The sequence below is a fragment of the Pelmatolapia mariae genome, linkage group LG7 (assembly GCF_036321145.2).
Source record: "Pelmatolapia mariae isolate MD_Pm_ZW linkage group LG7, Pm_UMD_F_2, whole genome shotgun sequence".
In the NCBI taxonomy this organism is placed as follows: domain Eukaryota; kingdom Metazoa; phylum Chordata; class Actinopteri; order Cichliformes; family Cichlidae; genus Pelmatolapia; species Pelmatolapia mariae.
The window spans coordinates 41817198-41842850 of NC_086233.1; the positions used below are offsets into that span (position 1 = coordinate 41817198).

Here is a 25653-nt window from a genome sequence, read left to right on the forward strand (position 1 = left end):
TCCATCTTCTTTATAAAACTTCAAATCCCTTCAATAGACCCATATAGCCAGCTAGCACTAAGCCCCCACAAACTGCCCTTATAGATGCTGGCCATGCCGAATGCTCCCCTACTTTATTTATTTATTTGATGGTTTGAGATGCTCCCCCTGGGTGGATGGTGGTCTAATCAAGTGTGGCAAATTGGATCAGACCTCAAAAAATGAAGTGAAATGCTCACCAAAAAAGGGAATACAATAAAGATATAGCTATATAAAAATATTTAAGGTAATCAAGAATAAAAGAGTGGAACCAATTTCAAGTTCAGATTTGCTTAAATATATTAATGTTGAATATCTCCTGCAAAACAAAGGCCTTTACAGAGCAGAAGAAGAAATTCACCATGAAGAATGCATTTCATGTTTCTTTTCCATTTTGGGGGAAGAAAAAAAACTATAAATATTGACTGAATTTGAACTGAAAAATAAAATAAATTACGGCACGGTGTGAAAGACACACAGCTTTATATATAAATGTAAAAGTTTGTGCATTAGAGGAAGCCTCTCTTTCACTGTGGTAATATAAATACTGCATTATTGCTGTAATCCAGAATGTTAACATTAAAATACGGTGAAAACAACAGGAAACATTGATATTTAAAATATAGACAAGATGTGATTGGGACAAAGAAGCAGGCTGAAAACTAACATACACACAATCCAAGATGAAAGAACAAAACAATATTCCCTGTGTATGTACACAAGGAATCGAACAAAAGAGTATGAGAAGAATTGATTATAGTCTGTTTTATTCTCTCCTGTTTATCCTTAACAGAGTTGCAGAAGGTCTGAAGCCTATCCCAGCTACCATAGGGCAAGATGCAGTGTACACCCTGGACAAATCACCAGTGTGTCACAGGGCTAACATAGAGGGACAGACAACCATTCACACTCACAGGCAAACTTAGGATTAACATAGGAACACAGGAACAGTTAACATAACCCAACTAACTGCATGTCTTTGAACTGTGGGAGGAAGCCAGAGTACCAGGAGAGAACCCACACGAACACGGACATGCAACTCCACACAGAAAAGCCCCGGCCAGGTGGTGGAGTCGAACAAAGGTCCTTCATGCTGTGAGGCAACAGTGCTAACCATGCCACAGTGCTGCACTGGGATGCGAACTTTTGTATCTAAAATTAATTATTTTTGGTAAATATAACATGCATGTGAATATTCTTAATCATAAAAATATTGTTAAATGCATTTTAGAAGAAAGAACAGTGACTAGTGACAATGTGCACATAAGCTGACAGTAAAAACACTAGCAACAGTAGAAACAACAGCAAATAGAAAAATGTTGCAAAAGTACAAACCTACCAAAGCACAACAGAAATGATAAGCTAACAGTAGATAGACGTTTGCTAACAGTAGCAAACATGTCTACAGTATTATACTTTTAAATGCAATCCTTTACAAGTTTTTTGCTCTTGTACTTCTGCAGTTGTTCCATCACATTATTATGTCCCATTTTTTTAATTTGCAGATATTTAAGTTTGTTTGACCTCTCAGAGCCACCATACTTTTCTCTAAGGCAACACAGTCAGTGTCAAATAATGAGGTCAGTGTTGAATCTCTTGAAACTCTTGGTTTGGTATGATCTCAGTGAGCGGATATATCCTTAATGTCGTCATGGCAGACACATAACTCTGCAGCTCCACCCACCTGCATTTTTTGAGGGGCAGCCAATCAGAAGAAAGCTGTCTGAAAGCAAAAGGGAAGAAAGATAAAACTGTTTCAGATAGTGGACAAACTGCCTTGGCTGCATCAAGGCCCAGTAAAAAACGAATAGAGATTATTTTGAGCTACGAGTCATGAAAAGCTTACTCTAATAGAATCCAAAAATAAAAATGTCAGAAAATTGTTGGAAATTAACTTAATAAGAGCCTTTTAAATGGCCTTGGACTACATGAGCTGAAGGTCGGATGGTTTTTCACTTCCTTTTATAGCAGTATTTTGGTAAAACATCATCTCGATCATGTGAATGTAGAGGCCGCTAATAAAATATTTGTGTGATATCTTGTGTCAGTCAGCCTGAAAGCTTTTCAGCGGTTTATGAAGCTGTTAGGAAACAACGCTGAAGTGTCAGTGAGCCGTTGTCTGTTGTTTGCCTGCCTCTTCGGCCCCATTTATTTGTGCGCTGTCATTAGTCATCGTTGCTCAGTTCAAACAGAGCTCTGAGCAGCAACCCCCCCACCCCCCACCAAAGACAGACAGCGCAGGACTGAGAGAAATCCTGTCTGGCCCAGTGCCGATGCAGGGTGACGTCATCTACATAAACATTCACGCACGCACGTCCAGTCATACACAGCAAATGTGCACTCACAAGACTCCATGGGACATCTACTCTAGCACTCTTGTGTGTGTTTGTGTGTATGTGCGGGTGAACATGTGCAGCCAAATCATCATACATACATCTTTTTTTCCCCCGCTCTCCCTCCCGTGCTCCCTCTCTTTTTTATCTCTTGCTCTCTTTGGGTTTCTTATAATTAAATAAAGTTAAATGAATCATTTATGAACCTTTGGGAGTGAAAGAGGCAAGGGGCGAATAGAACATGAAGCGCACCTGTGCATTTTGCTGGCAGCGTGTTGCGTAACAGTAGCGTGTCTTCCTTGCGCTTATGGAAGTATATTAGTAACGGCACTGTACTCGAGCTCTCTTCCACATCCTGTAGTGACACACGGCATCTCCCCGTTTTGTCAGCAGGCGCCTTATCGTACATGGCATGCTGTCTGTAGAAAGAAACGCTCAGGCTCTTCCATTTACACACTCGGCTGCACACTGCTGCACATACACCACACTCGCATATTGACACACACCTGACACACCGAAGGAGGTTCCGTGATGCAGGAAATAAATAAAGCTGGATAAATTGCTCTGTGGGGAGCCAAGTAGATTAGATGGCATGCACAACATAGCTGCTGCGTTTGGTTTTGGACAAATGTTAGGATGGACAAATACAGGAATTGCTCATTTCTGAATCCTTTACGAGCGTTTGTTGGGAAGCGGCGATCACAGATGGGAGTCATAAATCTGCAAGATCTGCCATATTTATTTTTTCATTTGACAACTGTAAGCTCGGTGGGCACCAGAAAATTAACACTGCATGCCTCAAGAGAAAGCCTGTAAGTTTTTAGTAAAACCTTCAACAGCACCAGAAGGAGCCAAGTGAAGCTTGTTAAGCTGCCTAAAGTGATTACATTTGAGTTGGTGTCTTTTGGGTCTGAATAAAAAGTAAAAACTGAGGGAGTTAGAACGAAGCTTCAGGACTCTGTTTTAGGTTAATGGCTCAAGGCCACATTTCCTACCACTAGTGTAACACAACCAAATATCCAGCTAAATGGTCGTCTTGTGTTGTGAGTAATGTAGCCATCAGGTTTGACATGAAATGAGAGTAGACTGGATGCAAAAGAAAAAAAAAAACAAAACAAAAAATTATTGGTCCAATTTTTCCATTGAGTCAAAAAGTTTGTTATCAGATTGCCCCTGGTGGGATACTGATTTATCCAGACTTTGTCAAAACTCATTACAGATTAAGGGAAGAATGAATATTTAGTGATTGTACATCACCTTATATCATTTTCAGTTTGGACAGACTGTAAAAATGAATGAATTGTTATTGTTATAGTGCTACAGGCAGTGTCACAATCGCTCTGTTAATGTTTTTGTCATCTGGTGTTAGCATCCTCTCAGGTACTACCAAAGTCCAGGGGACTTGTGCATCCAATGCATTCTCTTACCATACATGAGATCTCGTTTGGTGTTGGTGCACTGACAGACTAGCTACAACAATACTGGCTGCCAAGAGCACTCCATCCATCCATCATATACTGCGTATCTGAAGTATGGTGGTGGTAGCAGCAGGCTAAGTAGAGTGTCCCCCGACCTGCAAGTAGGTTGCAGGTCTACCCCGTGGAGTTTCCTGTCACTTGCGTGAAGGGCTGTCAAAAAAACTGATGCTCAGATACTAAATCAATACTAAAAATTACTATAAAAACTACTATATTACTGCTCTTCTAATTGGTACACAATTTCAAATAGCACAGTTGCAAACAGGCAGGTAAAAAACCCCTCATCACTAGTAGTAATATGTACCGTAGTTAAAAACTTTGAGAGGAATATTGAGACGTCATTAAATCTCATTAAATGTTAACCTGGTCCAAGTTGTTTAATTTTGACCTAATTTTTAATTTCATTTTTACTTGTTATTTAGATTTAGACACTAAATAAATTGTGTGGTTGGGTTTAGGCACTTAGATGCACTTGCATCTAAGTGCCTAAAGTTAACAATATTAAGTTAACAATATTCCCAGATGCAAAAATCCTCCAAAAGCATTTAAGCACCTAATCACTATATTACTCATTATGAGTGTAAGAATGGACCACTGAGATTCATTAATCTGTGACGGGTGTGTTTGTGTATGTCTGACTGTGTGCAGGTGCATGTATGTGCATATGCGTATATAATATAAATACTACAGATGATAGTTATATGAAGTTTTATAAAAGTGGTGTTTATTGAAATGGATACAATACGTAGCATGCTGACTCTGGTTGATTCACTGAATATTTCTCTGTGTTATTTCTTTCTTTTTGAAATATATTTTATGCAGTTTTTAAAATAATCTAATTGGCATTGTAGATAAATACTGACTACAAACCAAAAGCTATTAAACCGTCATAATTGAAAGCTGGAAAATTTGGGTAGTAAAATTGCTGAAGCCTTCACCTGACCTAAAAGTACTGAGCCTGGTAATTATGTACCCACATGCATGAAATCGTTTTAGTGAAGCTTTTGGTCCCGCCATCACAAACCTGTGTTAAGCATGAATAGCTTCTTTACAGTGATTAGTGAGAACTGCTGTACCTTGCATTAATGCCTCTAGATAATGAAGGCAAAAAATGACACTATGGTCCCCTTTCAGTCACATATCTGTCAGTCAGTTTGCGCTGCCACTGTCCATGTTCGGATATTTAATCTTTTTCCTTTTTCTCTGCAGGTATGATTTAGACTGCAAGAGTGACAACCTCTCCAGACATGTGAGTGTCTCTTTCACCTCAGCTGTTCAACAATCAGTCATGCATTCATTTCAATTTTATACAGCCACAGTTAACCTTCCAGAACAATAGCAGCCTGATTTGAATCTGAATGTTGGGGGTAAAAGTAGTGATCATAAACACACATGCAAAGCAACCAAGGAGCTTTTCAGGGTGACAAGGTGGACTATTCTTGACTGACCAAGTCAAGTAAGTGATCTCAGTCTGATTGAACTTTGTTCCATTTACTGAAGGCCAGAATAAAGGCTGAGAGCCACACAACAACCAAGGGCTGAGGTTTAAAGTGTTTCCTTATGTCTGTAGGTCACCAAGACCTCACACCTCACAGATGCTGTTCATGTTTAAAAAACAAAGAAAAACAAAAAATATCAGCTGATTAGAGATAAATCAGGGCACTGAGTTGTGGGTGCATCTGCTACTTTGCATATACTCTTTCTTTTAAAATAATACTTTTTTGATACTTTTGGTTTTCTAGCACAAGTTAAATGCAAAGCGATCGAAAAGTTCCTGAAAGTTAAAAACAAATTTATATTTTACCAGTCTTGCCGTTAAAGTCATCTTGTGCATTTTCCAGACCACGTTCAGTTCGGCTGATAATTTGAAATAGCTTTTTGGAAGTTGTGTTTTGACACATCTGGGAATTGACTGCAGTGCTTAATAAAAACAGACGGTCCCTGAAGGCAGCACACCAGTCAGGTGTTTGATTGTGAGCACACATTTGTTTTCACAAATGTAAAGAGAATCAGAGCAGAGTTAAAATGAATGATCCATGCAATGAGATCTATTGCACAGAAACAAAATAGGACCTTTTTGTGAATTGAGGAAGGTTGCCGGTTCGAAACCCGGCTCCGACAGTCTCGGTCGTTGTGTCCTTGGGCAAGACACTTCACCCATTGCCTACTGGTGGGTGGTGGTCAGAGGGCCCGGTGGCGCCAGTGTCCGGCAGCCTCACCTCTGTCAGTGCGCCCCGGGACAGCTGTGGCTACAATGTAGCTTGCCATCACCAGTGTGTGAATGGGTGGATGACTGAATGTAGTGTAAAGCGCTTTGGGGTCCATAGGGACTAAGTAAAGCGCTATACAAATACCGGCCATTTAACAAAGAGGAGCTTGAAGGGGAGTTTGGACAAATTGAAATGAGGTATTGCTTTTTTATTATTTTATGGACTGATTTCCAGAACTTTTTGGCCACACCTCATATGAGTTAGTGTGGCCTTAACTTCAAATAAATACATGTTGTTTGTATTTCTTGTGATAGTACTTATGGAACTTACACTTTCTTTGAGGACTAGTTTAAATGGATAGTTATCAATCAATTTGCGCTGACCCCTAAACTTAGGCAGCAATGCTACAGAGGCTATATATCTTAAAGTTCTCATTCATGTAGGTTCCATTGTTTTGTTTCAAATTTAATATGTTGAATATGTCATCTTTATCAAAAGGTGGTTTATTAATATAACAAAGAGATTAAATTTGGAGAAAAACACTGTCCTGGGCATTTGACAGCAACTCCAGGAAATAGAAAAAGCTCAATGAAATGATCAAATAAAACGCATAAATATCAGACACAGCTTCTGATCAGCTTTGTTATTTCTGGTTTTGTTTTGTCATGCTGCTGCTGATTAAGGATTCTACTTTTCTGAAACTTGATATATCCCTGGCTTAAAGCTACAACATTCCCTTTCAGTTCAAACAGAGGTTTGAGCAGCACTAGTTCAGTATAAAACTCTCTCTTCACCTCAACACCCAGCCCCCTTCCTATTACCCAGCTTCGACCTCACTGCCAACTGCTGGCGGAGCTCTTTTCCTCAGCCCCAACCTCAGTGTGCCCCGAGGCTTCCTCTGTGAGCAGTGAGCAATGTGAGCGCTGCAATTCACTCTAAGCATGAAGGCTGAGGACGCTTGGATGCATCCTGTCGTCATTGTGGATGTGTGGGATAGGAGATCTGGCACACAGTGATGGCTCCATTGTCCAGTTCATTCCCAGTCGTGTGGCTAAAAATGAAGAAAAAATGCAAACGCACACAAGTACAGTATCTTTTTTGGCAGCTTCAGTGGCACCCTTAGAGGATGCCTCCCTTCTCTAATCAAAACAGATGTTTTCCCCCGTGCCATATGGTTCACATACCTTTAGTACTTATAGCTGCTGGAAAAACAGTTCAGAAAGGGGACATACAGTAAAGTTGGATGTAAGGCTAGGTATGACGTTCTTTCTAAGCGCTGCTTGTCACCATGCACAGTTATTTAACTCGTGGTTTTTTTTGTGGAAAAATACACCAGTGCTTCTCACAAACAGCGGTCTCATTACAAAGTCTTTATTCAGCACTCGATGATAAGCAAATGAATCCAGGCGGAGAAATTGCTTTTTTGTTTGCAGGCAGTAATTAAGTTAACTGGCTGGTGTTCCCTCATGGCTGCTTGAGAGACGGCTGGATTTTACTGGAGCTTTTATTCCCTTTATTAAATGTCTTGTGGTTAGAAAAGCACATCACATCTTGTTATTTGTTTAACAGCTTTTAAAAGAATAGTGGCATTTCCTTTATTAGACTGTTCACAAGTGTGATGCAAGAAATACCTACTGAGTGCAACAGACTTAAAGCCCAAGGGTCCTTCAAACGAAGTTCTGTTCTACCTTTGGTGTTGTTTGGTGCTGATGACACACCTCTTATAGTTTTCTGAAGACTTAGGATTTTAATATTTTATGTGTATTTTTGTTTTGTTCAACATATTTTCCATATTATTCAAGCTAAATTTTTAGTTCATATTAAAACAGTTTCTTGTAATGTGTGAGATTGTGCATATGATATGTACACATTATATATACAATTCTAGTTGGACCAGTAATACCCATCCACTTTCTTTAGATGGATGGATGAAGTCTATTCTAGCAGAATCTGTGTTCACTCTGGATAGCCTGCCAGTCCATCACAGACCAGACAGAGATGGAAAGTAATCATAATCACACCTACGGCTCAAATCATCATTTAACCTAACAAGCATCTCTTATGGATGTGGGAGGACTATTGCGTACTTGGAGGAAACCCACGCAGGCACAGGAAGTTTTATTTATATAGCACCAATTCACAACAACAGTTGTTTTGAGAAAGGTACTGAGAGAGGAATCTCTAGTGATTCCTCTCTCAGTTTTTTATGAACAAGTACTTGGTAATGTTGAGAAGGAAGAACTGTTTAACAGGACCCAGGATACAAGGAGGGCAGGCATCTACTACGAACAATTGGAACTGAGGGGGAAGTCAAGAGAAGAGTACAGTGACCAAGGACAAAACAGAAACTATGGAAGAGAAAGACAAAATTAATGACATGAAGTAGCGGCATATACTTGGGAAGCTGACAAGTAATGCTCATGGGAAGTCCCCCCAACAGCCTGAGCCCATAGCAGTGTAACTAGGGAATGATTCATTACTGACTGCAGGCAAAAAAAAAAAGTTTTTTTTAAATTACAGATTAGGGTAAAAACTGAAAAGTGAAAACTAAGACTGGATTTAGGTGCACAGGAGAGGGCCTGATACCCGAAAGCTCTGTTTTCCATTAGGTTTTTAAAACTCAAGGAATCACAAGTAACGGTTTTTGGATTGTTTTTTTCTTTTCCTCGAGTTATAAGTTTTTGTAATCATTGGTTCTTGTCTATTGCTGTCAGTTTTGCTTCCTTTGATAATTTTCCATTGTTTTTCTTCTGCTCCTCCAGCATGATTAGTTTAATCTGTTTTACCTATTTATTCACTTGTTACCTATCCTGTGTTAATCTCCTGTGTTCAATCAGTTAATCACCCACCCACACAGCCTGAACACTCACAAGCTGTCTCTGAATTTCCTGAAGCGGTGTGCAGAAACAGTTCTCCAGCCTTCTTGAAGGACATTCCAAAGCTCTTCTTTGGATGCTGATTGAGTTTTGTTTCGCTTTCTGTCAAGATTATCCAATTCTGCTTCAGTTATGTTGACGTCTGGGCTCTGGAGGCCAGTCCTTGACTGATAGTGACTGATAGTGTTATAGTGTTCCATTGGCTCTTTTATGTGTATATGCTGGGATAATAAGCTGGCCAATGGACGAGATAGAAGCCACTGACATCAAGATCAGGAAGCTCCTGACCATGCATGGAGGGTTTCACCCCAAGTCCAGCACCCTAAGGCTGTATGCTAAGCGGAAGGAAGGAGGCCGGGGACTGGTGAGTGTCAGCACCACAGTCCAGGATGAGACAACAAACATCCACGATTACTTGCTACTGCTTGGAAGATGACCACAACCGATTGCGTGCTCAGTGAATACCTCTGGCAGCAGAAACCCAAGAAAGAGGAGCAAGAGGAGGAACCATCATCGAAGGACAGGCCCCTGCACAGTATGTACCCACGGGCAGATAGAGGAAGCTGCTGACATCCAGAAATTCTACCAGTGGCTGGACAAAGCTGAACTGAAGGCAGCACAGGAACAAGCTCTAAGCACAAGATCCATAGAGGGTGGCGTCTATCACACCAGGCAGGACTGCGGGTGCAGACTGTGTAAAGATGCACCCAAGACAATCCAGCACATAACAGCAGTGTGCAAGATACTAGCAGGCAGGACATACATGGAAAGCCATAACCAAGTGGCTGGCATAGTATACAGAAACATCTGTGCGGAGTATGGCCTGGAAGTCCCGAGGTCAAAATGGGAGACCCCCCCCCCGTAGGGTGGTCAAGAATGACCAAGCTAAAACCTTGTGGGACTTCCAGATACAGACATGCAAAATGGTGGTGGCTAACCAACCGGACATAGTAGTGATGGACAAGCAGAGGAAGACTGCCGTAGTGATAGATGTAGCAATACCGAATGACAGCAACATCAGTAAGAAGGAACATCTCTACACAATGCTCCCCGGGCGCTGGATTGGTAGCTGCCCACTGCTTCACTGAGTGAATGGGCTAAATGCAGAGGACAAAGTATCCCACGCATGGGACTATAAGGGGTTTGGAAGTAAAGTAAAAAAAAAAATCTATATATATATTTTTTTAATTAATGAAACCCCTCAAACCTTTTCTCTCTGTACAGTGAGTCTATAGCACCTCAACTCCTAGCCTTAGACTTTCAATGGTGCAGCAGGCGGTGGGCTAGGGCTCCTCGCTAGTAGCACACATGCTAAGGAAAGGCCAGAGTGCTTTTGTCATCCCTTTTTGTTTTGAGACCTCGGCTGGGGGAGAAATATACTGAGCACCGGCAAAGATCTTTGAAGCAGCTTTCTGCCCACCAGACTCAACACGGCTCATCTGTCAAGCACTTTTATACGCGTACATTCTCAGTCTCGTAGGGGAGGCCTTAGTATCAGTGCATGAGCAGTCCACTTTTTATGCACCCTCCTCTGTCTCTCTGTTTTGCTGTTCTTGCTGGCCAAGGGCTCCTCATCTCTACACTGACTCCTCTCATGTGGTCACCCTGCAGTGATCAACAAGGACACTAGTCTCTTTGCACGGTGGGCTTAGATGTCAGTGTGCAAAATAAACGTGGATGGAGAAGGGAAGAAGTGACATTTAATTTGAGTAATTTGTTTCTTTTTACGCTTCACTTTAAATCTGCTGGAGAAACAGCTTCAAATGAGATATTTCCAATGCAGGTGCAAATGCAACTTTGTTTACTTTGTTACTTAATTATTTTGTTTTACCTATAGCTTTTTTTTTCCTATTTTCCACGTGGCACTGCTGTGTGGTATCTCTGTATGATGGCTGTTTGTTCAGTCATGCTGAAGCCACAGCCAGTCACATAATCGGCTCAGCCTTGTTTGTTGCAGCTGAAAAAGATATTGCAATGAAAAGTGGCAGGGTAAAATGGTACAAAATCCTATGATAAACACTGAAATCACTGGATTTGGCAAGATAAAAAATATAAGAGAATATGTTGTATTTTAGCTTATAAAATCACAAATTAATAATTAAATGTCTTGAATTAATATTAAACCATCTTTAAGGACAGATTTAGGAAAAAGGAACAAATGCAAAAGATATATAAAGAAAATTGCAATGAATGTTCCTCTTTAACTCATAAACCTTCTTTTCCCTTGTTTAATGCAGGACTTCCTGGGCCAGGCCTTCTGCACACTGGGTGAAATTGTCGGCTCCCTGGGAAGCCGCTTAGAAAAACCTTTGACGTAAGTGGCACACACCACACAATGCACGCACAATGACCAACAGTCAGCACACTCTTGGAATATGATTTTTGCCATTTTAAAGTGATGGGCAAAAATATTTGTATTACATTACTCTAATCTGGGAGTCAATGGGTAGCTCAAAAAAGCTGTTAAAATTTTAGATCCTGTAGGCGTGAACTGAAAATCAGCATGTGATTTTAAGATTGCCATTGTTTGTCTTCGAAGTGAAGCAGCGGCATGAAAATGAGTAACGATGTTGATGAAAGCCTACGCTGCCTCCAACAGCCAAATGAGATGAACACTTTAACAGCAGCAGAGCTAATGACAGACTGCAAACATGCTGAGATGGTAAAAATCAAATATTGAAAAAGGACAGTTCACCCAAAGTGAATGTGTCAGTGATGAGCTCACACCTCCTTTTTGTAGAAGCCTTAACTGAACTTAAGACTTAAAGAATCTCATCAGAGTTATTTTAAAATGAATGAATCTGTGATTTCATCCTCTCAGTCGCTAATTATAGCAGGAAAAAAAGCAGTGATTAGACCTGTAGCAGTTCATGTCAAATTTACGCTCGAATGGGTGTTTATGTTAGCTTGGAAGCATCCTCTAGTGCACAGGAAGTCTGTCCCCTGCTAGCATTTTTGACAGTTTCTCTCCAGTATCAGCTAGTACTGACAAAATAAACATAAACAGTGGAGTAGTACATTCAGAGGAAGAACCGAGCTGTTAGCCTAACTGCCAACATGCCTTCCATACTGAACAGAATTACAATTATCATCACGCAAGTTTTGACATTACACAATCACAATTCAATCATCAATTTCAAAAAGTACTAACAAGTCTGGTTTGAAAACATTGTATTTTGAAGTAATGACAAATGTTCAAGGTTCCCAGTTTTTTAATCATACTAGTTGTAGTAGGATTCATTATTCACCAGTAGAGCAGCAGATTCAGGTTTATTTATCTCATAGGCATAAATTTGTACACAACTGATCAAACCTGTGAATAGGTTCAAATTACAGGTGGAAGATACAGAACTATGCAGAGGTTTTAGCTACTTGGGGTATTTATATTTTTATTAATCACATAATACTAATGGGTTTAGTGACAAGAAGAGCAAGTCCAGCAATTTCTTGGTTCAAATACAAATAAGTATGTAGGGCAAAGGTCAGGAGAGAGGTATCCATAGCCATTTGTAAAACACGGCAGAGGCTCTGTCATGGTTTGAGGCTTCAATTTATCCAGCTCTGTTGAGGATCTCATCTACTATCACACTCTGCCAATCCAGTAAAAACCATACCTGGGTAGAAAAGTGCATAATGGAACACTATCATTCATATTGGGCCTCCCCGGATCTTGGACATCAACGTAGGATCGTCTTAACAGAATAAATGGAACAGAAGGCAGCTAACATCCAGAAAGAAGTTTATTTATTTATTTATTTGTTTTCATGAAGAACAAAATACAATAATCAAATGCGTTTGACTTCAGTGATGCACAGAATACGTTTTAGTCTGCGACAATTTCAACTCCACGGCCACACTTTAAAAAAACATGGCAGTGGATTGTCAGACCTTTAGATACAGTTGATCGGCTATCCAGATTTGTATCCAGATGTAAGTCTTAAATTAAATAGGGAAGTCAAAAGTACAGAAATTTGCTAACATATTCTCATGAGTTTTGAATACTTCATGGGTATATAGAAAAGCTAAAACAGTTCAAGGTTCTTTAAAAATATTTCATTAATAATACTTTAAATATAAACAAGGCTACTGCACAAATACAGCCCAATTTAAAATTGCCCAGAAGTGAGAGTTTCGTTTACTGCACAAAGGCTCCTCATAAATCACGGACCAAACTTTCCTTGGAAAGCTTTCTTGTAAATTCTTCAAGAGGTCTTCAGACTTCTTTTTGGTTGTTAGCTGCATCCTGATATTATTGCAGCTTCAACCCACAGAGCAGAACTGAAGAACCTGCTCGTCTTGTTTAATTTTCCACCAAAGACAGTGAGCCATCAGCTGTCCAACCATGGTCTGATCCCCATGTCCTCCAGTGGGTGTCCCTTTTGTGTGTGCATATGTGTGTGTTAGAGTGAGCGAAAGAGAGAAACTGAATGAGCTGAAAGTAAGTGGCCATACTAGCATCTACATCCATTAGTGTGTGTCTCTCTCTGTCAGTGAGTGTGTGTCTGTGTGTATCAGAATCAACAAGCGGTTGGAACTGAATGGGTTTCCTAAAGAATGATACACAAGAAATATGATGTAAGAATGTGTTGCTGTCACTAAGTTATGTAATCATCTCTGCCCGCAGTCATTCACTGTCTTTTAGATTTGTGATTGTGTGTGTTTATTTGTGTCTTTGTGCTTTCTTTCTTGCACCTACATGTTTTATTTGTAACTTTTTCAGGATTTGTGAAGATATTTTTAGATATTCGTCATTATTCTGCAATTAATATTTGCAAGTCTGGGCAACTGTGTGTGTGTGTGTGTGTATGTGTGGGTGTGTTACTTTGTTTGTGCTCCTTCCTAAGTTGAAAGCATTTCACTCCTGCTCAGTTGAGTGGCTCTGGATCATACAAATAAAAATAAAGCAGCAACAACAACAAAAAATAGAAGAACAACTGTAAACCATAGACTGTATATGGATGATGGACTATTTTGTGGACTACCTCTTTGAACCCTTGAATGTGGCATTTTATTTGTTGTCATCTGGACTTCTGGATGCCAAAAGTGACAATATTTGGATGAGAATGTAAAGTTATCGGCTGAAGTTAGCTTACTTTGTTAGCAAGGTACATCCAGCAACTGTATTGGTGCATGGCACAGATGCAGATACTTGGTAATTAAAGCTAACATAAATGTAATCATTGAAAAAGCTCAGCACAGATGTTTTGGAAAGCCAATTCTAAAAATGGAATACTGTGTAAACTGTACTTAAAAACCTAATGCAATGATTAGCAAATTTCATAAATCCATATTTTATTAATAACAGAACAGAAGTGAGAAAATGTACAATTTTTAACAACTATTTTTGGGGAATTCTTAGCCTTTATTATGATAGGAGAGTTGAGAGTGCAAAAGGAAAGCTGGGAGAGAGGGCAAGTGGAAGATGGAGAGAAAATGGCCCGGGGCGGATACAAACCCAGGTCTCTGCAATACCCTCACAGCATATGGGTCATTTGCTTAGTGACAACCAGAACATGTACCATTTTAAGAAAAATATTAGCTCATTTTGAATCTTTGTGTACTTAAGTTTGTAAAAACAGCATATGTCCACTAAACAGCCTCGATTTTGCAGCTTCTATATACAAATACACAGAAAAAAACTGCACTTTTTATTTGAAGTAAATGTTGAGTCAATCACCATATAGATGCTACAAATCTCGCTAACCTGGGTAATTTATGTGCCAGTTTCATCAAGATTGAATCAGTTGTTTAGGAGTGAAGGTGCTTAAGCTGTAGTTGCTTTTTAGCATATAGCTTTATCAGTCAAGAACATAAGATTGAGGCTAATTTACACACATGCAAGATACTGACTGTGAGCACTGAAGGGGATCACAGACTAAAATTCCATTTCAGTGACACTTGTGATGCCACGCACTGATGGTGTCAGGCTTCCTCTACAGTACCCCAACAACCTCTTGTTTTGTACTCCATGATTTAGGCACTGTGTTCTTCCTCTGTTTCTCTCTGTGGCTCTGTCCATCTCTTTTTTGTTCTTTGTCTCACCACTTCTTCCATCTGGCCCCTCACTGAGCAATCTCTCCATGTACAGTGGCTTCATTTCACTGAAGCTTCCCTGTTCATCCAAAGATGTCTGTGAATCTCAGGCGATGGGGAAATTGTCAAATACTTGCTTAGATCAGCCATAAATTTTTCAATTTTCTTATTTATTTAAGGCGCTCTCTGGCATTACTGGACATTACTTAGCCAAAAAAAATTATCTCTACCCTTCCTCACTCTGGAGCAGGCCCGGGGTCTGTGGCATTCATTTTGTCTATTTTTAGTGGTCGGTCTCCCTTGGCTTTATTGGCCGAATATTACGCTTCGCCTGCTCAGGATGCAAACAAACATTTCAGCTGAAATGTCACTGGATGTGGTTTGCATTACTTTGATGTTCTTTTCTGAAGTTTTCATTCAGCATTAATTGATATTTACAAATGCAATCAGGCAGTGACTGCAAGAGAAAACATGAAGAGGAGAAATTAGATGCAGATTCTCTCATTTTCAGCGTTTTGCTGAAACTCCTGAACAACCTTAAATATTTCTATCATAAATATTTGCCCAAAACCCCAATCTGTGGTGAAAAGAAATGCCACAGGAAGATGAACAACCAAGAATTCAAAAATTCAGATTAGAATGACAAAATGCAGTTTAAAATGTAATGAGTAGTATAGATATACTCTATAAAAAACTAAGATAACAAATAATACTGTGAAGCACTAAATATAGTATGCATGAAGTAATAGAACAGACATATACAGTGTAAAATAGATTAGAATACATTACATTTAAAGCATTTAAACTGGAATCAATGCGGTCAATTTCCTGTTTTGTTTTTCTTTTTTCTAGTGGAATCCCAGGAAAGAAATGTGGCACTATCATAGTGAGAGCAGAAGAAGTGAGCAACTGCAGGGTAAGAGTGTTTGGTTCACCTGTTGGCCATTTTGAAGTGGACTTTTCAGACTTTGAGATGCTGTGCTTTATTTATCTGTATTCTCTGGTTCTTTTGTCTTCTTCAAGTAAAAATCACACAGATCGAACTAAAATTGTCCAACATTTTAATATTGTTTTCACACATAGAATACACGTATTCGTAAACTTTACACACGACTTTGCACTATGGAGTTGGAAGGATAAAAAAAGCATTTAATTTAATGTCAAATACCCCCATCTTAGTTAGAAAGGCTAGTTACTTGTGTCGTCAATATATTCATATATTTAACAATAACTTGTATAAATGAGAAACTGTGCCTCTCCCTCTGTGACACACATAATCCATTGTTGGTTAATTCACCTGCTTTTGATGCTAATGAAATGAAATCCCCCCTAAAACTGGAATGCTTTTGCAGGTTTTGCAGGTGGCCACAGACCTTTGCTCTCTCCTGAATGGTGCTGAGCTGTGTGCACAATAAATGATGCTGGGACCTGATCCCATGCTCATGTAGTCTGTTTCTGACAGTATAGCCAGAAACATGCACATGAGTAGTCTGCTGGAGGGCGTTTTGTAGGGCTCTGGCAGTACTTCTCCTGTTTCTCCTCCCACAAAAGAGCAGACACTGGTCCTGCTGCATGGTACAGCCATGTCCAGCGCTCCCTGTGCCTATCTCCTAGTATCTCTTCCAAACTCTTGAGGCTGTTTTGGGAGATACAGCAGACCTTCTTCAACAGTGCAAATATGCAACCTGAATGTGCTGCAGGCATCATCTTGCAGTAGTGAATCTGTCCACCCAAGCATTCAGTTAATATAGAAAGCAGATATTTCTGAAGGGAAGTTCTCTGATATTCTGGGCTCAAGTCTTTTATTTGCTGGCATTTTTGTACAACATCATACAGTCAGATCCATGTGTTAGCGTCAATCCTTTAAAACCAAAGAACCATTTTGCAGCAAACTGCTACAAAGATAAATTGATTATAAAAGTGACAGAGATGCCAGTTGACTGTGTAATAACCAATTCAATTAATTAAGTCAATTCACCAAACAAAAAGCCATGGGATCAAAAGGAAAATAACACAAAACAAATATATATAACACACATGTATAAGTCTTCACCATCCTATTGACCAATATGAATACTTTTTGTATTAATAGCAGGTCATATTGTATGTCTTTAGAGCACTTCTGAGGCAGTGTGTCATGTTTGTTTTGGTCCCTTTCTTCCTCTTTAGGAGTCAGTGATGTTACAGTTTTGTGGGAACAAGCTGGATAAGAAGGATTTCTTCGGAAAATCAGATCCATTTCTTGTGTTTTACCGCAGCAACGAGGATGGATCGTAAGTTGACAAGTGACTTCTTATTGATATCCAGCAATTACACACTCAGCTATTATGCACATAAAAACACACATGCAAAGATTTCTGAAGTACATATAGACTCTGAGCTTGACGGTTAATGCTCTAAAAGCTTATACACGGAGGACGTACAGTAGGAGCTAAGCCGCCTGTGTGATGTTACATAATGCTCCCTATTGTATGTGTGACTTATGCCTTCCATTCAGAAGCCGTAGATGCAGAGGTGAGCGGAAATAATAGCACAGAGTTGACATGAGAAACATAAAGAGAGGATGGATGGATAAGACAGAGTTAAGTGAAAACTGCGTGTGGAGGTTGCAGTTTCTTTGCCCTGAAGATGCTTTTATTCAAGTCGACTTCAGCGTCTCGCACTTAACACATTTTCTTTTAGTGCAGCTGGGTATTTACTGATGCAGCCTAAATGTTCCGCCGCAGGGTTTAACAGCAGCACACCATGGTTACAAAGAGCCAGTCCTGATCCCTTATAAAACAGAAACTGGAAGCTGTTTCTTCAGCTAAGGGTCAAGCTTCCTGAAACGCATTTTAAATTATGCTCTCCCTCAATGATAAGGAGAAGAAGCACTGAGGGCTTTGTTTTTGTTTTTTCTTTAACTTTGTATGTCTCGCAGGTACACCATCTGCCACAAAACAGAGGTGGTGAAGAATACTCTGGATCCAGTGTGGCAGGCTTTTAAAATTCCCGTCAGGGCGCTGTGTAATGGTGACTATGACAGGTATAGTAGGACACACAAGGTGATGCATGAATGTTTACAGTTAAATGGAGAGAATATTAATATACACAACAGGAACAGGAATATAGGTGAGCATATTTTTAAGCAGAGTTAAGCCAAGACATGTTTGGATTTGTTTGTGTTCTTATTGCGGCACAAATGGAGAAATTCTGGGTTAAAAATGTTGTTTAAAATAATAATTTGGCTGATAACTCATGTATATGCTAATATTCCTTTTTGTTTGTCTAATTCTGTTTTGGTCTGAAAGTTAAAGTTTTTAGCTCTTTATCGTCCTTTGAATACTTAATAGGCATAGACTTACAAGACTTAGGTAAACTAGATGTTTGGGCGATGTTTAGGAGCTCCTTTGTATGGAAGCCCGTTTCTGCTACTAAATTTTAAAAAAGTATCCATATCTCAAAATTTCAAGTTATCTTTCTCGCAATTTTGACTTATTAACTGGAAATTTTGATTTATTAACTCAAAATTTTGAGAAAAGTAACTCAAAATTTCGAGTTAGCGCTGCCAATCAGTAATCTACGTGGAATGCGCACTCAAAACCGGATCGCAACAAACTGGCGCTTTTGAGAGTACGTTTGCTGATAGCGAGGCCATGTGATTCAGCTAATAACACAAAGATTCCATCATTTGTGAAGCCATGATGAAAATAATCAGCAATTTGTGCATTCATGACTGGCTGTAATACTGGTAGCTTAGCTGTAGCATTTGTAGCTGAGGGCTTCAGCTTCCAGGTAACAAGAAAATGACATCAATCATATAGATCAGTGGTCCCCAACCCCCGGGCCTCGGACCGGTACCGGTCCGTGAGTCGTTTGGTACCAGGCCGCGAGAGTTGAGGCTCAGGTGTGAAATGTATGGTTTTCAGGGGTTTTATTGGTTTTCAGCGTTATTTTGTTATCGTTTTTATCATTAACTCGGTTTTCCTGGGTCTTTTCACGTGTGTTATGAATAAATCTTCTTTTTTTTGGTACCGGTACTAGTTTTATTTTGTTGTATTTATCCGTGACACCTTAAAGTCCGGTCCGTGAAAATATTGTCGGGCATAAACCGGTCCTTGGCGCAAAAAAGGTTGGGGACCGCTGATGTAGATTACCGATTGGCAGCCCTAACTCAAAATTTCGAGTTATTAACTCAAAATTTTGAGAAAAGTAAGTCAAAATTTTGAGTTACTTTTCTTGACATTTTGAGTTAATATGTTATTAGCTCGAAATTTCAGGAAAATAACTCAAAATTTTGAGAAAGATAACTCGAAATTTCAAGTTATGGATCCTTTTTTAAAATTTAGTGGCGGAAACAGGCTTCCATACCTTTGAGATCCTTTTAAAAATTATTTAGTAATAAGTAGTAAGTAAGTAAGGTGCTTCCTTACTGTTAGCTTGCAGAAAGATGATGCATGCTAATGACAGAGTTTACTGTAGCTACCCAGGTTTTTACAATTTTAGTACAGTGTAACTCAGGTAGTGCGACAGGCCAGGAGTTAAACTAAAAAAAAATGCTATAGAAGAGTTACAGAAATGACCAGGTTCTGACATGTTAGCATTAACGTGAAGATCCAATCGGAAATAAAACCAGACACCTTGGATCTTCAGAAAGTCCTGACTGATACAGCTATAAGCCGTTCTTTCAATTGCTTTAAAGGACTACAGTCAACAGATATGAGTGTCAAACTTTGTTTTTGCATGGATAATTTGAACCTCCTAGGAACTGGCATCCACATATGTGGACATCACATTTTGGGTTGTCTTGACCAAAATACTAAATTTTGCTCTACAAGTATATCCTCGTACGAGGACATTATACTGCCACCGTTCTATCAAAATTTAAAATGAATTTCAGAAACAAAAATCAGGTAAAAACAAAAAAAAAAAATCAGGTAATTCTTTGTTTTTGCATGGATAATTTATTTTGAACCTCCTAGGAACTGGCATCCACATATGTGGACATCACATTTTGGGCTGTCTAGACCAAAATACTAAATTTTGCTCTACAAGTGCCTGATATCCTCGTATGAGGACATTATACTGCCACTGTTCTGTCAAAATTTAAAATGAATTTCAGAAACAAAAATCAGGTAAAAACAAAAAAAAAAATCAGGTAATTCTTTGTTTTTACATTCATCAGGTCCCAATCAGCCCAAATAGCAAAGAGAAATTAAAAATGCATGCCATGAAAGAGTTGCCGTGCCATAAAGGAGCATGCATAAAAATATGACAGTAGAATGCAATACTGTTGCAGTTAAATGCTGCAGAAATCGTTAGAACAATCATTAAAACAGTTAGAACACAGAGCTGTAATTAACATTTTAATTTTATTTTGTTGCAGAGTGCACTCTTTGTACAGGTGTCTATTTCTAAGGTGACAGCTACAGATTAAAGATTTGGAACCGAAACCTGGATACATTTAAACATTAAAGCTTACCAGACCGTAGTCTTAGAAAGGAGATGTAGAAACTTCTTTAGTTTGTCTAGAGCTTCCCTCTCTTTGCTGAGGACCTGTGCGTTCCACAGACCAGTGGCCAGCTCTATAAACAGAAAAATAGTAAATCTGTGGTGCTGATTGATTTTTCTTAATGGGATTTCACTCAATCCTCTTGTTTCTCTGCACAGGAGCATTAAGGTGGAGGTGTACGACTGGGACAGAGATGGAGGGTGAGAGAGCAATGCTTTCCTGCATGTTAAAGCTACAGTGTGTGGTGCAACGGTCCATGAATTTATGCAGTATCATTATTTAATGTATTAAAACTACATTCTAAAAAGAGAGATACCAGCGAGACTGTTATTGTGTGTTCTTAAAATCCAAAAAAGCTGCCCTGATAACATCAGAGCATATGTGCAAAGTAGGGAAGTGCTTTTGGGATTTTGCTAACAGACCACTCTCCAAAATGGATGTCCTTATACACACTCTTGTTTTTCACTGTTAAAGAGTAGACACTGCGGAAAAATATCTCAGCGGAGCCCTGCACGTGACAACACTCCCTTCTACTTCAAATATACAACACATTAATTATTAATATTTTCTGAACGGTCTCTCAATGGTTACCTTCATGGTGTCAGGCAGGGAATAAAGATCGTGTTTATCTTTTGAAGCAAGTGAATTCCCAGTACTCAGGGGCACAGTTTGCCCCTTCATTGTTCATTTCATACACAGTTTGTGACATTTCAAGGGCGTTTTGCCCTGAGCTCCTATTAATATCTGACCCTGACTCCAACTCTGCTGATTATCTCTGTGAAATTACATAAATGGTTGCTACACCCACGCCTACAGTAACCAATGAGCTTCTCAGTGATAGTCCTGCTCCTTGAAGAAGACTTTGCAAATATTATGCACACTACAAACAAATTGATCCAATCTGTTATTCTCTAGCAGGCATTTGGACCATTCCTCTAGTCATTATTATTATCTTTACTTTTCCTGACACAGCTTTATTACAGTGTTTCCTGTTTTTAGCAATGGCCTAATGTGACTCTGTGTGTGTTCTTACAGCCACGATTTCATCGGAGAGTTCAGTACAAGCTACAGGGAAATGTCCAGAAGCCAGTCACAGTTCCACGTCTATGAGGTGATAATCCAACTCCTTTTCCCCACACCTTTCATAATATTAATTATTCATTATTCTCTCATCACGATATCTAATTCAATTCAATTCAGTTTTATTTATACAGCGCCAAATCACAACAACAGTCGCCTCAAGGCGCTTTATATTGTAAGGTAGACCCTACGATACATACATAGAGAGAAAAACCCAACAATGAGCAAGCACTTTGGCGACAATGGGAAGGACAAACTCCCTTTTAACAGGAAGAAACCTCCAGCAGAACCAGGCTCAGGGAGGGGCGGGGCCATCTGCTGCGACCAGTTGGTGGTGAGAGAAGGAAGACAGGATAGAAGACATGCTGTGGAAGAGAGACAGAGATCAATAACAAGCATGATTCAGTGCAGAGCGGTCTATTAACACATAGTGAGTGAGAAAGGTGTCTGAAGAAGAAACACTCAGTGCATCGTGGGAATCCTCCAGCAGCCTACACCTATTGCAGCATAACTAAGGGCGGATTCAGGGTCACCTGATCCAGATATCTAACCAAAACATGAACCTTCAAACAGCTATTTGAGCTCGTAGAGCGGTGTTAACATATTATTAATGTGAGGGGTTTACACACCTTACGTGTCACCACTGTAAGGGTAATACTCTCTGATACACCCACTGAACGAGAATAAAACATGCTTCAGAGACTGTTACCCACTGTTGCATGCTGTTGCACAATGTTTAAATAAAACATGTCATTCAACCTGGAAACAGCAAAATGCTGTGCCCCATTTTCAAACTGAACATGCCCGAGGCAAGTTGTTATTAAAAAATATCCTCACAAACATTTTAACTAGTCCATGCAGGAGATCGGGCATTTTTAACAAAGAGAATGCTTTGAAAAAAGTGGAAATAATTCAAACGCATGTAGTTTTTCACTTGAATATAGGACACATTGTGCAACTTCAAAGCATTTATAGCGTAATCTCGTGTGTACAACAGTTAGTATACAACAGAAGCTGCACAATAATTAGAGCAATACCAGGAGGACATGTGATCTGGAAAGCTTCTATGTTGTGGTCAGTCTACAAAAGATTAGAAAATTATTGTTAGATTCTGGCATCATTCACTTTTCACCGATTTAAAGTACACATTTTTCATGCTATATTTTCAAGTTGAAACCAACTGTGGTCACACAGTTTAAACAAATGATTTAGTTCATGCTATGCTCAGGACAGCTGTATTTTTCAACCTCAGTGCCATTAAGGTTTAATACTTTAAATTTGGTGCCATGACAAATAAAGTAAATACTTCAATCTAATAAAATTTTATAGGCTGAACTTACAATTGTGGGTACCAAATTATTATTTTTACAAAGCACTAAATAAAAAGAAAGAGCTAAGTAATGATATCAAGTCATTAAATAAAAATAATTGACATTATCATGAAAAACTGGAATACTAGAGTAAAGAACTGCAGGTCTGTGGGGACTGAAGTGGGTAGGATGAGGCTCACTTCTTTAATCACAGCATTGCTTCCATACAGAAGAACATTTACAATAGTTTTTCCCACACACTGCAGCGTGAGCACAGGCTCAAAGTCAGGAAAAGTCATTTTTTCTGTGTAATGTGAACATAAGTTTTGTCTCTCTTCCCCCTGGGGCCAGAAAGCTAGATGAATAAAACCGGACAAACACATTCATCAGAGGTTGGAATCTGACTGATCTTACGCTCGTGGATTGTCAGTATACGATGCATCACCTTGATCCGGTCGTTTATAATACCAGGTGCACATGTTCTGAGTTGCATATTTTACGTTATGTTTGAGTTTTGCCCGAGTCAACATTTTCTAGAGCCACCTTCGAGTGTCATTTCTCACCAGTGGGAGTGTACATTATCTTCCTATAGTTTTCAGCAGTTTTTGCCTGTCCCAAGGAGGTTTGTTTCAGGGTTCAAGGATATCTTTCTGCTTGATCGTGAGGTGGGGTTTAGGGCAAGTTAGAAGTGAATTTCTAGTCTGGATCCAACAGTTTTGGCAAGAGTTCTTCAGCATTGCTTGATAGGACAAAATTGCTAATTTCACATCATATCTGAACGAGCAAATTGTAAAAAGAAAACAATGGTAGAAATAGTCTTTTCTATACAGTCTTTGATTGCTCTTGTTATTTATTTGTAGCTCACATAATAATCTAAAATGTAAAAGACTCACTTTATTGTTGTGTTCATTTGTATTCCAAAGACTGAAATGGAGCATTATAGCAGGGATTATACACGGATTCTTTAATTACAGTGATTAACGGGCTGATATACAGCCATCCAGATGGAACTCACTAGTATGTGTAGTGCACGCTGTTAAGCAAGTTCCCTAAAAGGCTGTGCTTCCCTCTTGTCCTCGTTGTAGTTTGCTGACTGGTCTATCAGCTGTGTTCAAGCTAAGCATAAATCACTGAAAGTTAAGAGTCAGTAAAACTATGAAGCATAATCTGGAGAATAGATGTAGGGAGAGCAGGGTGCTATCTCCTTGCTCGTGTGATTTAACTGGGGGTTATCAAATCATTTAGACCAGTGCTGTCTTCAGCTTCATCAATCCTTAGCTCAGTTTTTAATTTTCTCCAAAACAGAGAAAATCAATTGTTCCTTGACCAGAGGACAAGTAATAGAATACAAAATGAAGTGTGTGAACATGTTCTGAAAAATGTTTGGGGAGTCTGTACACTCTATTGGATGCCTCTATTGGAAGCAGTGTCCTGTGGCATTTGGAATACATGAATCTTAAGAGGGAGAGTAAACAGAGCTATTTCCATCAGTAACACCCACTGCAGTGTGCTGATGGAGATTCAGATATGTTTAGTTTTAAGAAGGCATGTGTTTTAATTTATGGAATAATCTGTTTTGATGATTCAAACTGATTTCTACACAGGTGCTAAATCCAAAGAAGAAAGGGAAGAAGAAGAAAAAGTACCAAAACTCAGGAACGGTATGCTGTTATTGTTACTCAAGTTGTCCTAATATGTTGTCTGAACTTTCATGCCATTTACCGATACAAAGTGATAACAGATGGTATGCCATATAAATTCTGTACTTCCAATGTTCCCTAAAACCTTTCTTCTCCAATAACATAATAGTGCCATCCTCATTTAAAAAAAAATCATGGATGTGGATGTTATTCCAAGGAAAAGAAAGTTTAAAAAAAAGCTCACAAATGTGTGCGTGAAGCATCTGTTTACAGTTATCATTGCTAAACTTAACCATTAAAGCGCCTTATCAAAAATAGATTTTTTATTGGTGAGATGTATTTTGGTGAGATATAACCTGAGGATTTTATCTCAGGTTATTTTCTCAAATATCCCTCTCAATGTTCAGAAATGTTTGGTTTGTTTTTTCATATTTTCCTTACAGTGGTGCAAATGTCATGTTAACAGTCCATTAAGAATTGGTTTACATCCACTGTTTTCAAGGTCAACTTAATATTTTATTAGTTAAAAAAGCATTAGAACTTAAAAACTATAATTTTTACAAGTGTATCGTATATTGTCCTCATATAGAACGTACTGGATAACAATTTAAAATACACATTTAAAATACACATTTGACCTCTGACCTCTCCTTCAAGGTCAATAGAGGGAATCTGAAGTTCTAAGTCTATATAATGATACTATATATATGGTTAAACTATTTCTTTTTGTTTTGACAAAACATTGGCATATAGAGAATTATATTATGATATATACTGATCCTAAATATCACATTACTTGGACTTCTTTCTTTCTTCTTCAAGTTCAAACATGTAAAACTCATAAAATGTCTTTTATGTTTAAAACTACACTTAAAATTCTGCTGACTTTGTTTGTGTTACCAACATTTAGGAAATGCTACTGGTTTATGTGGACTCTAAATATCACATTATAGTTTACATTAAAATATTAAATCATATCATATTTGACCTCTGACCTCACTCTAACATTTCACATCTGCCTTTGTTTCAAATTGACCAAAATTACATTATTTTTACTGAACTACAAGAACAAAGAAAATAAAATCGACATATAGAAAATACATGACAGTTTCCTTAAAAGTAAATACTGCCTAGAGAACGTGCTGCCTTCGTGGGGTTTTTCGCTCTCAGCACTTCTTGATTCT

The 25653-nt window shown here is 38.9% G+C and overlaps 1 protein-coding gene across 1 annotated transcript in view; it reads left to right on the forward strand.

Annotated features, from left to right (window-relative positions):
• LOC134631129 (copine-8-like) overlaps window positions 1-25653 on the forward strand; it is a 73404-nt gene that overhangs the window by 26538 nt on the left and 21213 nt on the right. The window contains exons 5-12 of the mRNA XM_063479143.1: window positions 5039-5078; window positions 11153-11229; window positions 15801-15864; window positions 17118-17221; window positions 17869-17973; window positions 20598-20639; window positions 21475-21550; window positions 24434-24490. Of these exons, the coding sequence (XP_063335213.1) occupies window positions 5039-5078; window positions 11153-11229; window positions 15801-15864; window positions 17118-17221; window positions 17869-17973; window positions 20598-20639; window positions 21475-21550; window positions 24434-24490 (565 nt within the window). The remainder of the gene's footprint in view (window positions 1-5038; window positions 5079-11152; window positions 11230-15800; window positions 15865-17117; window positions 17222-17868; window positions 17974-20597; window positions 20640-21474; window positions 21551-24433; window positions 24491-25653) is intronic.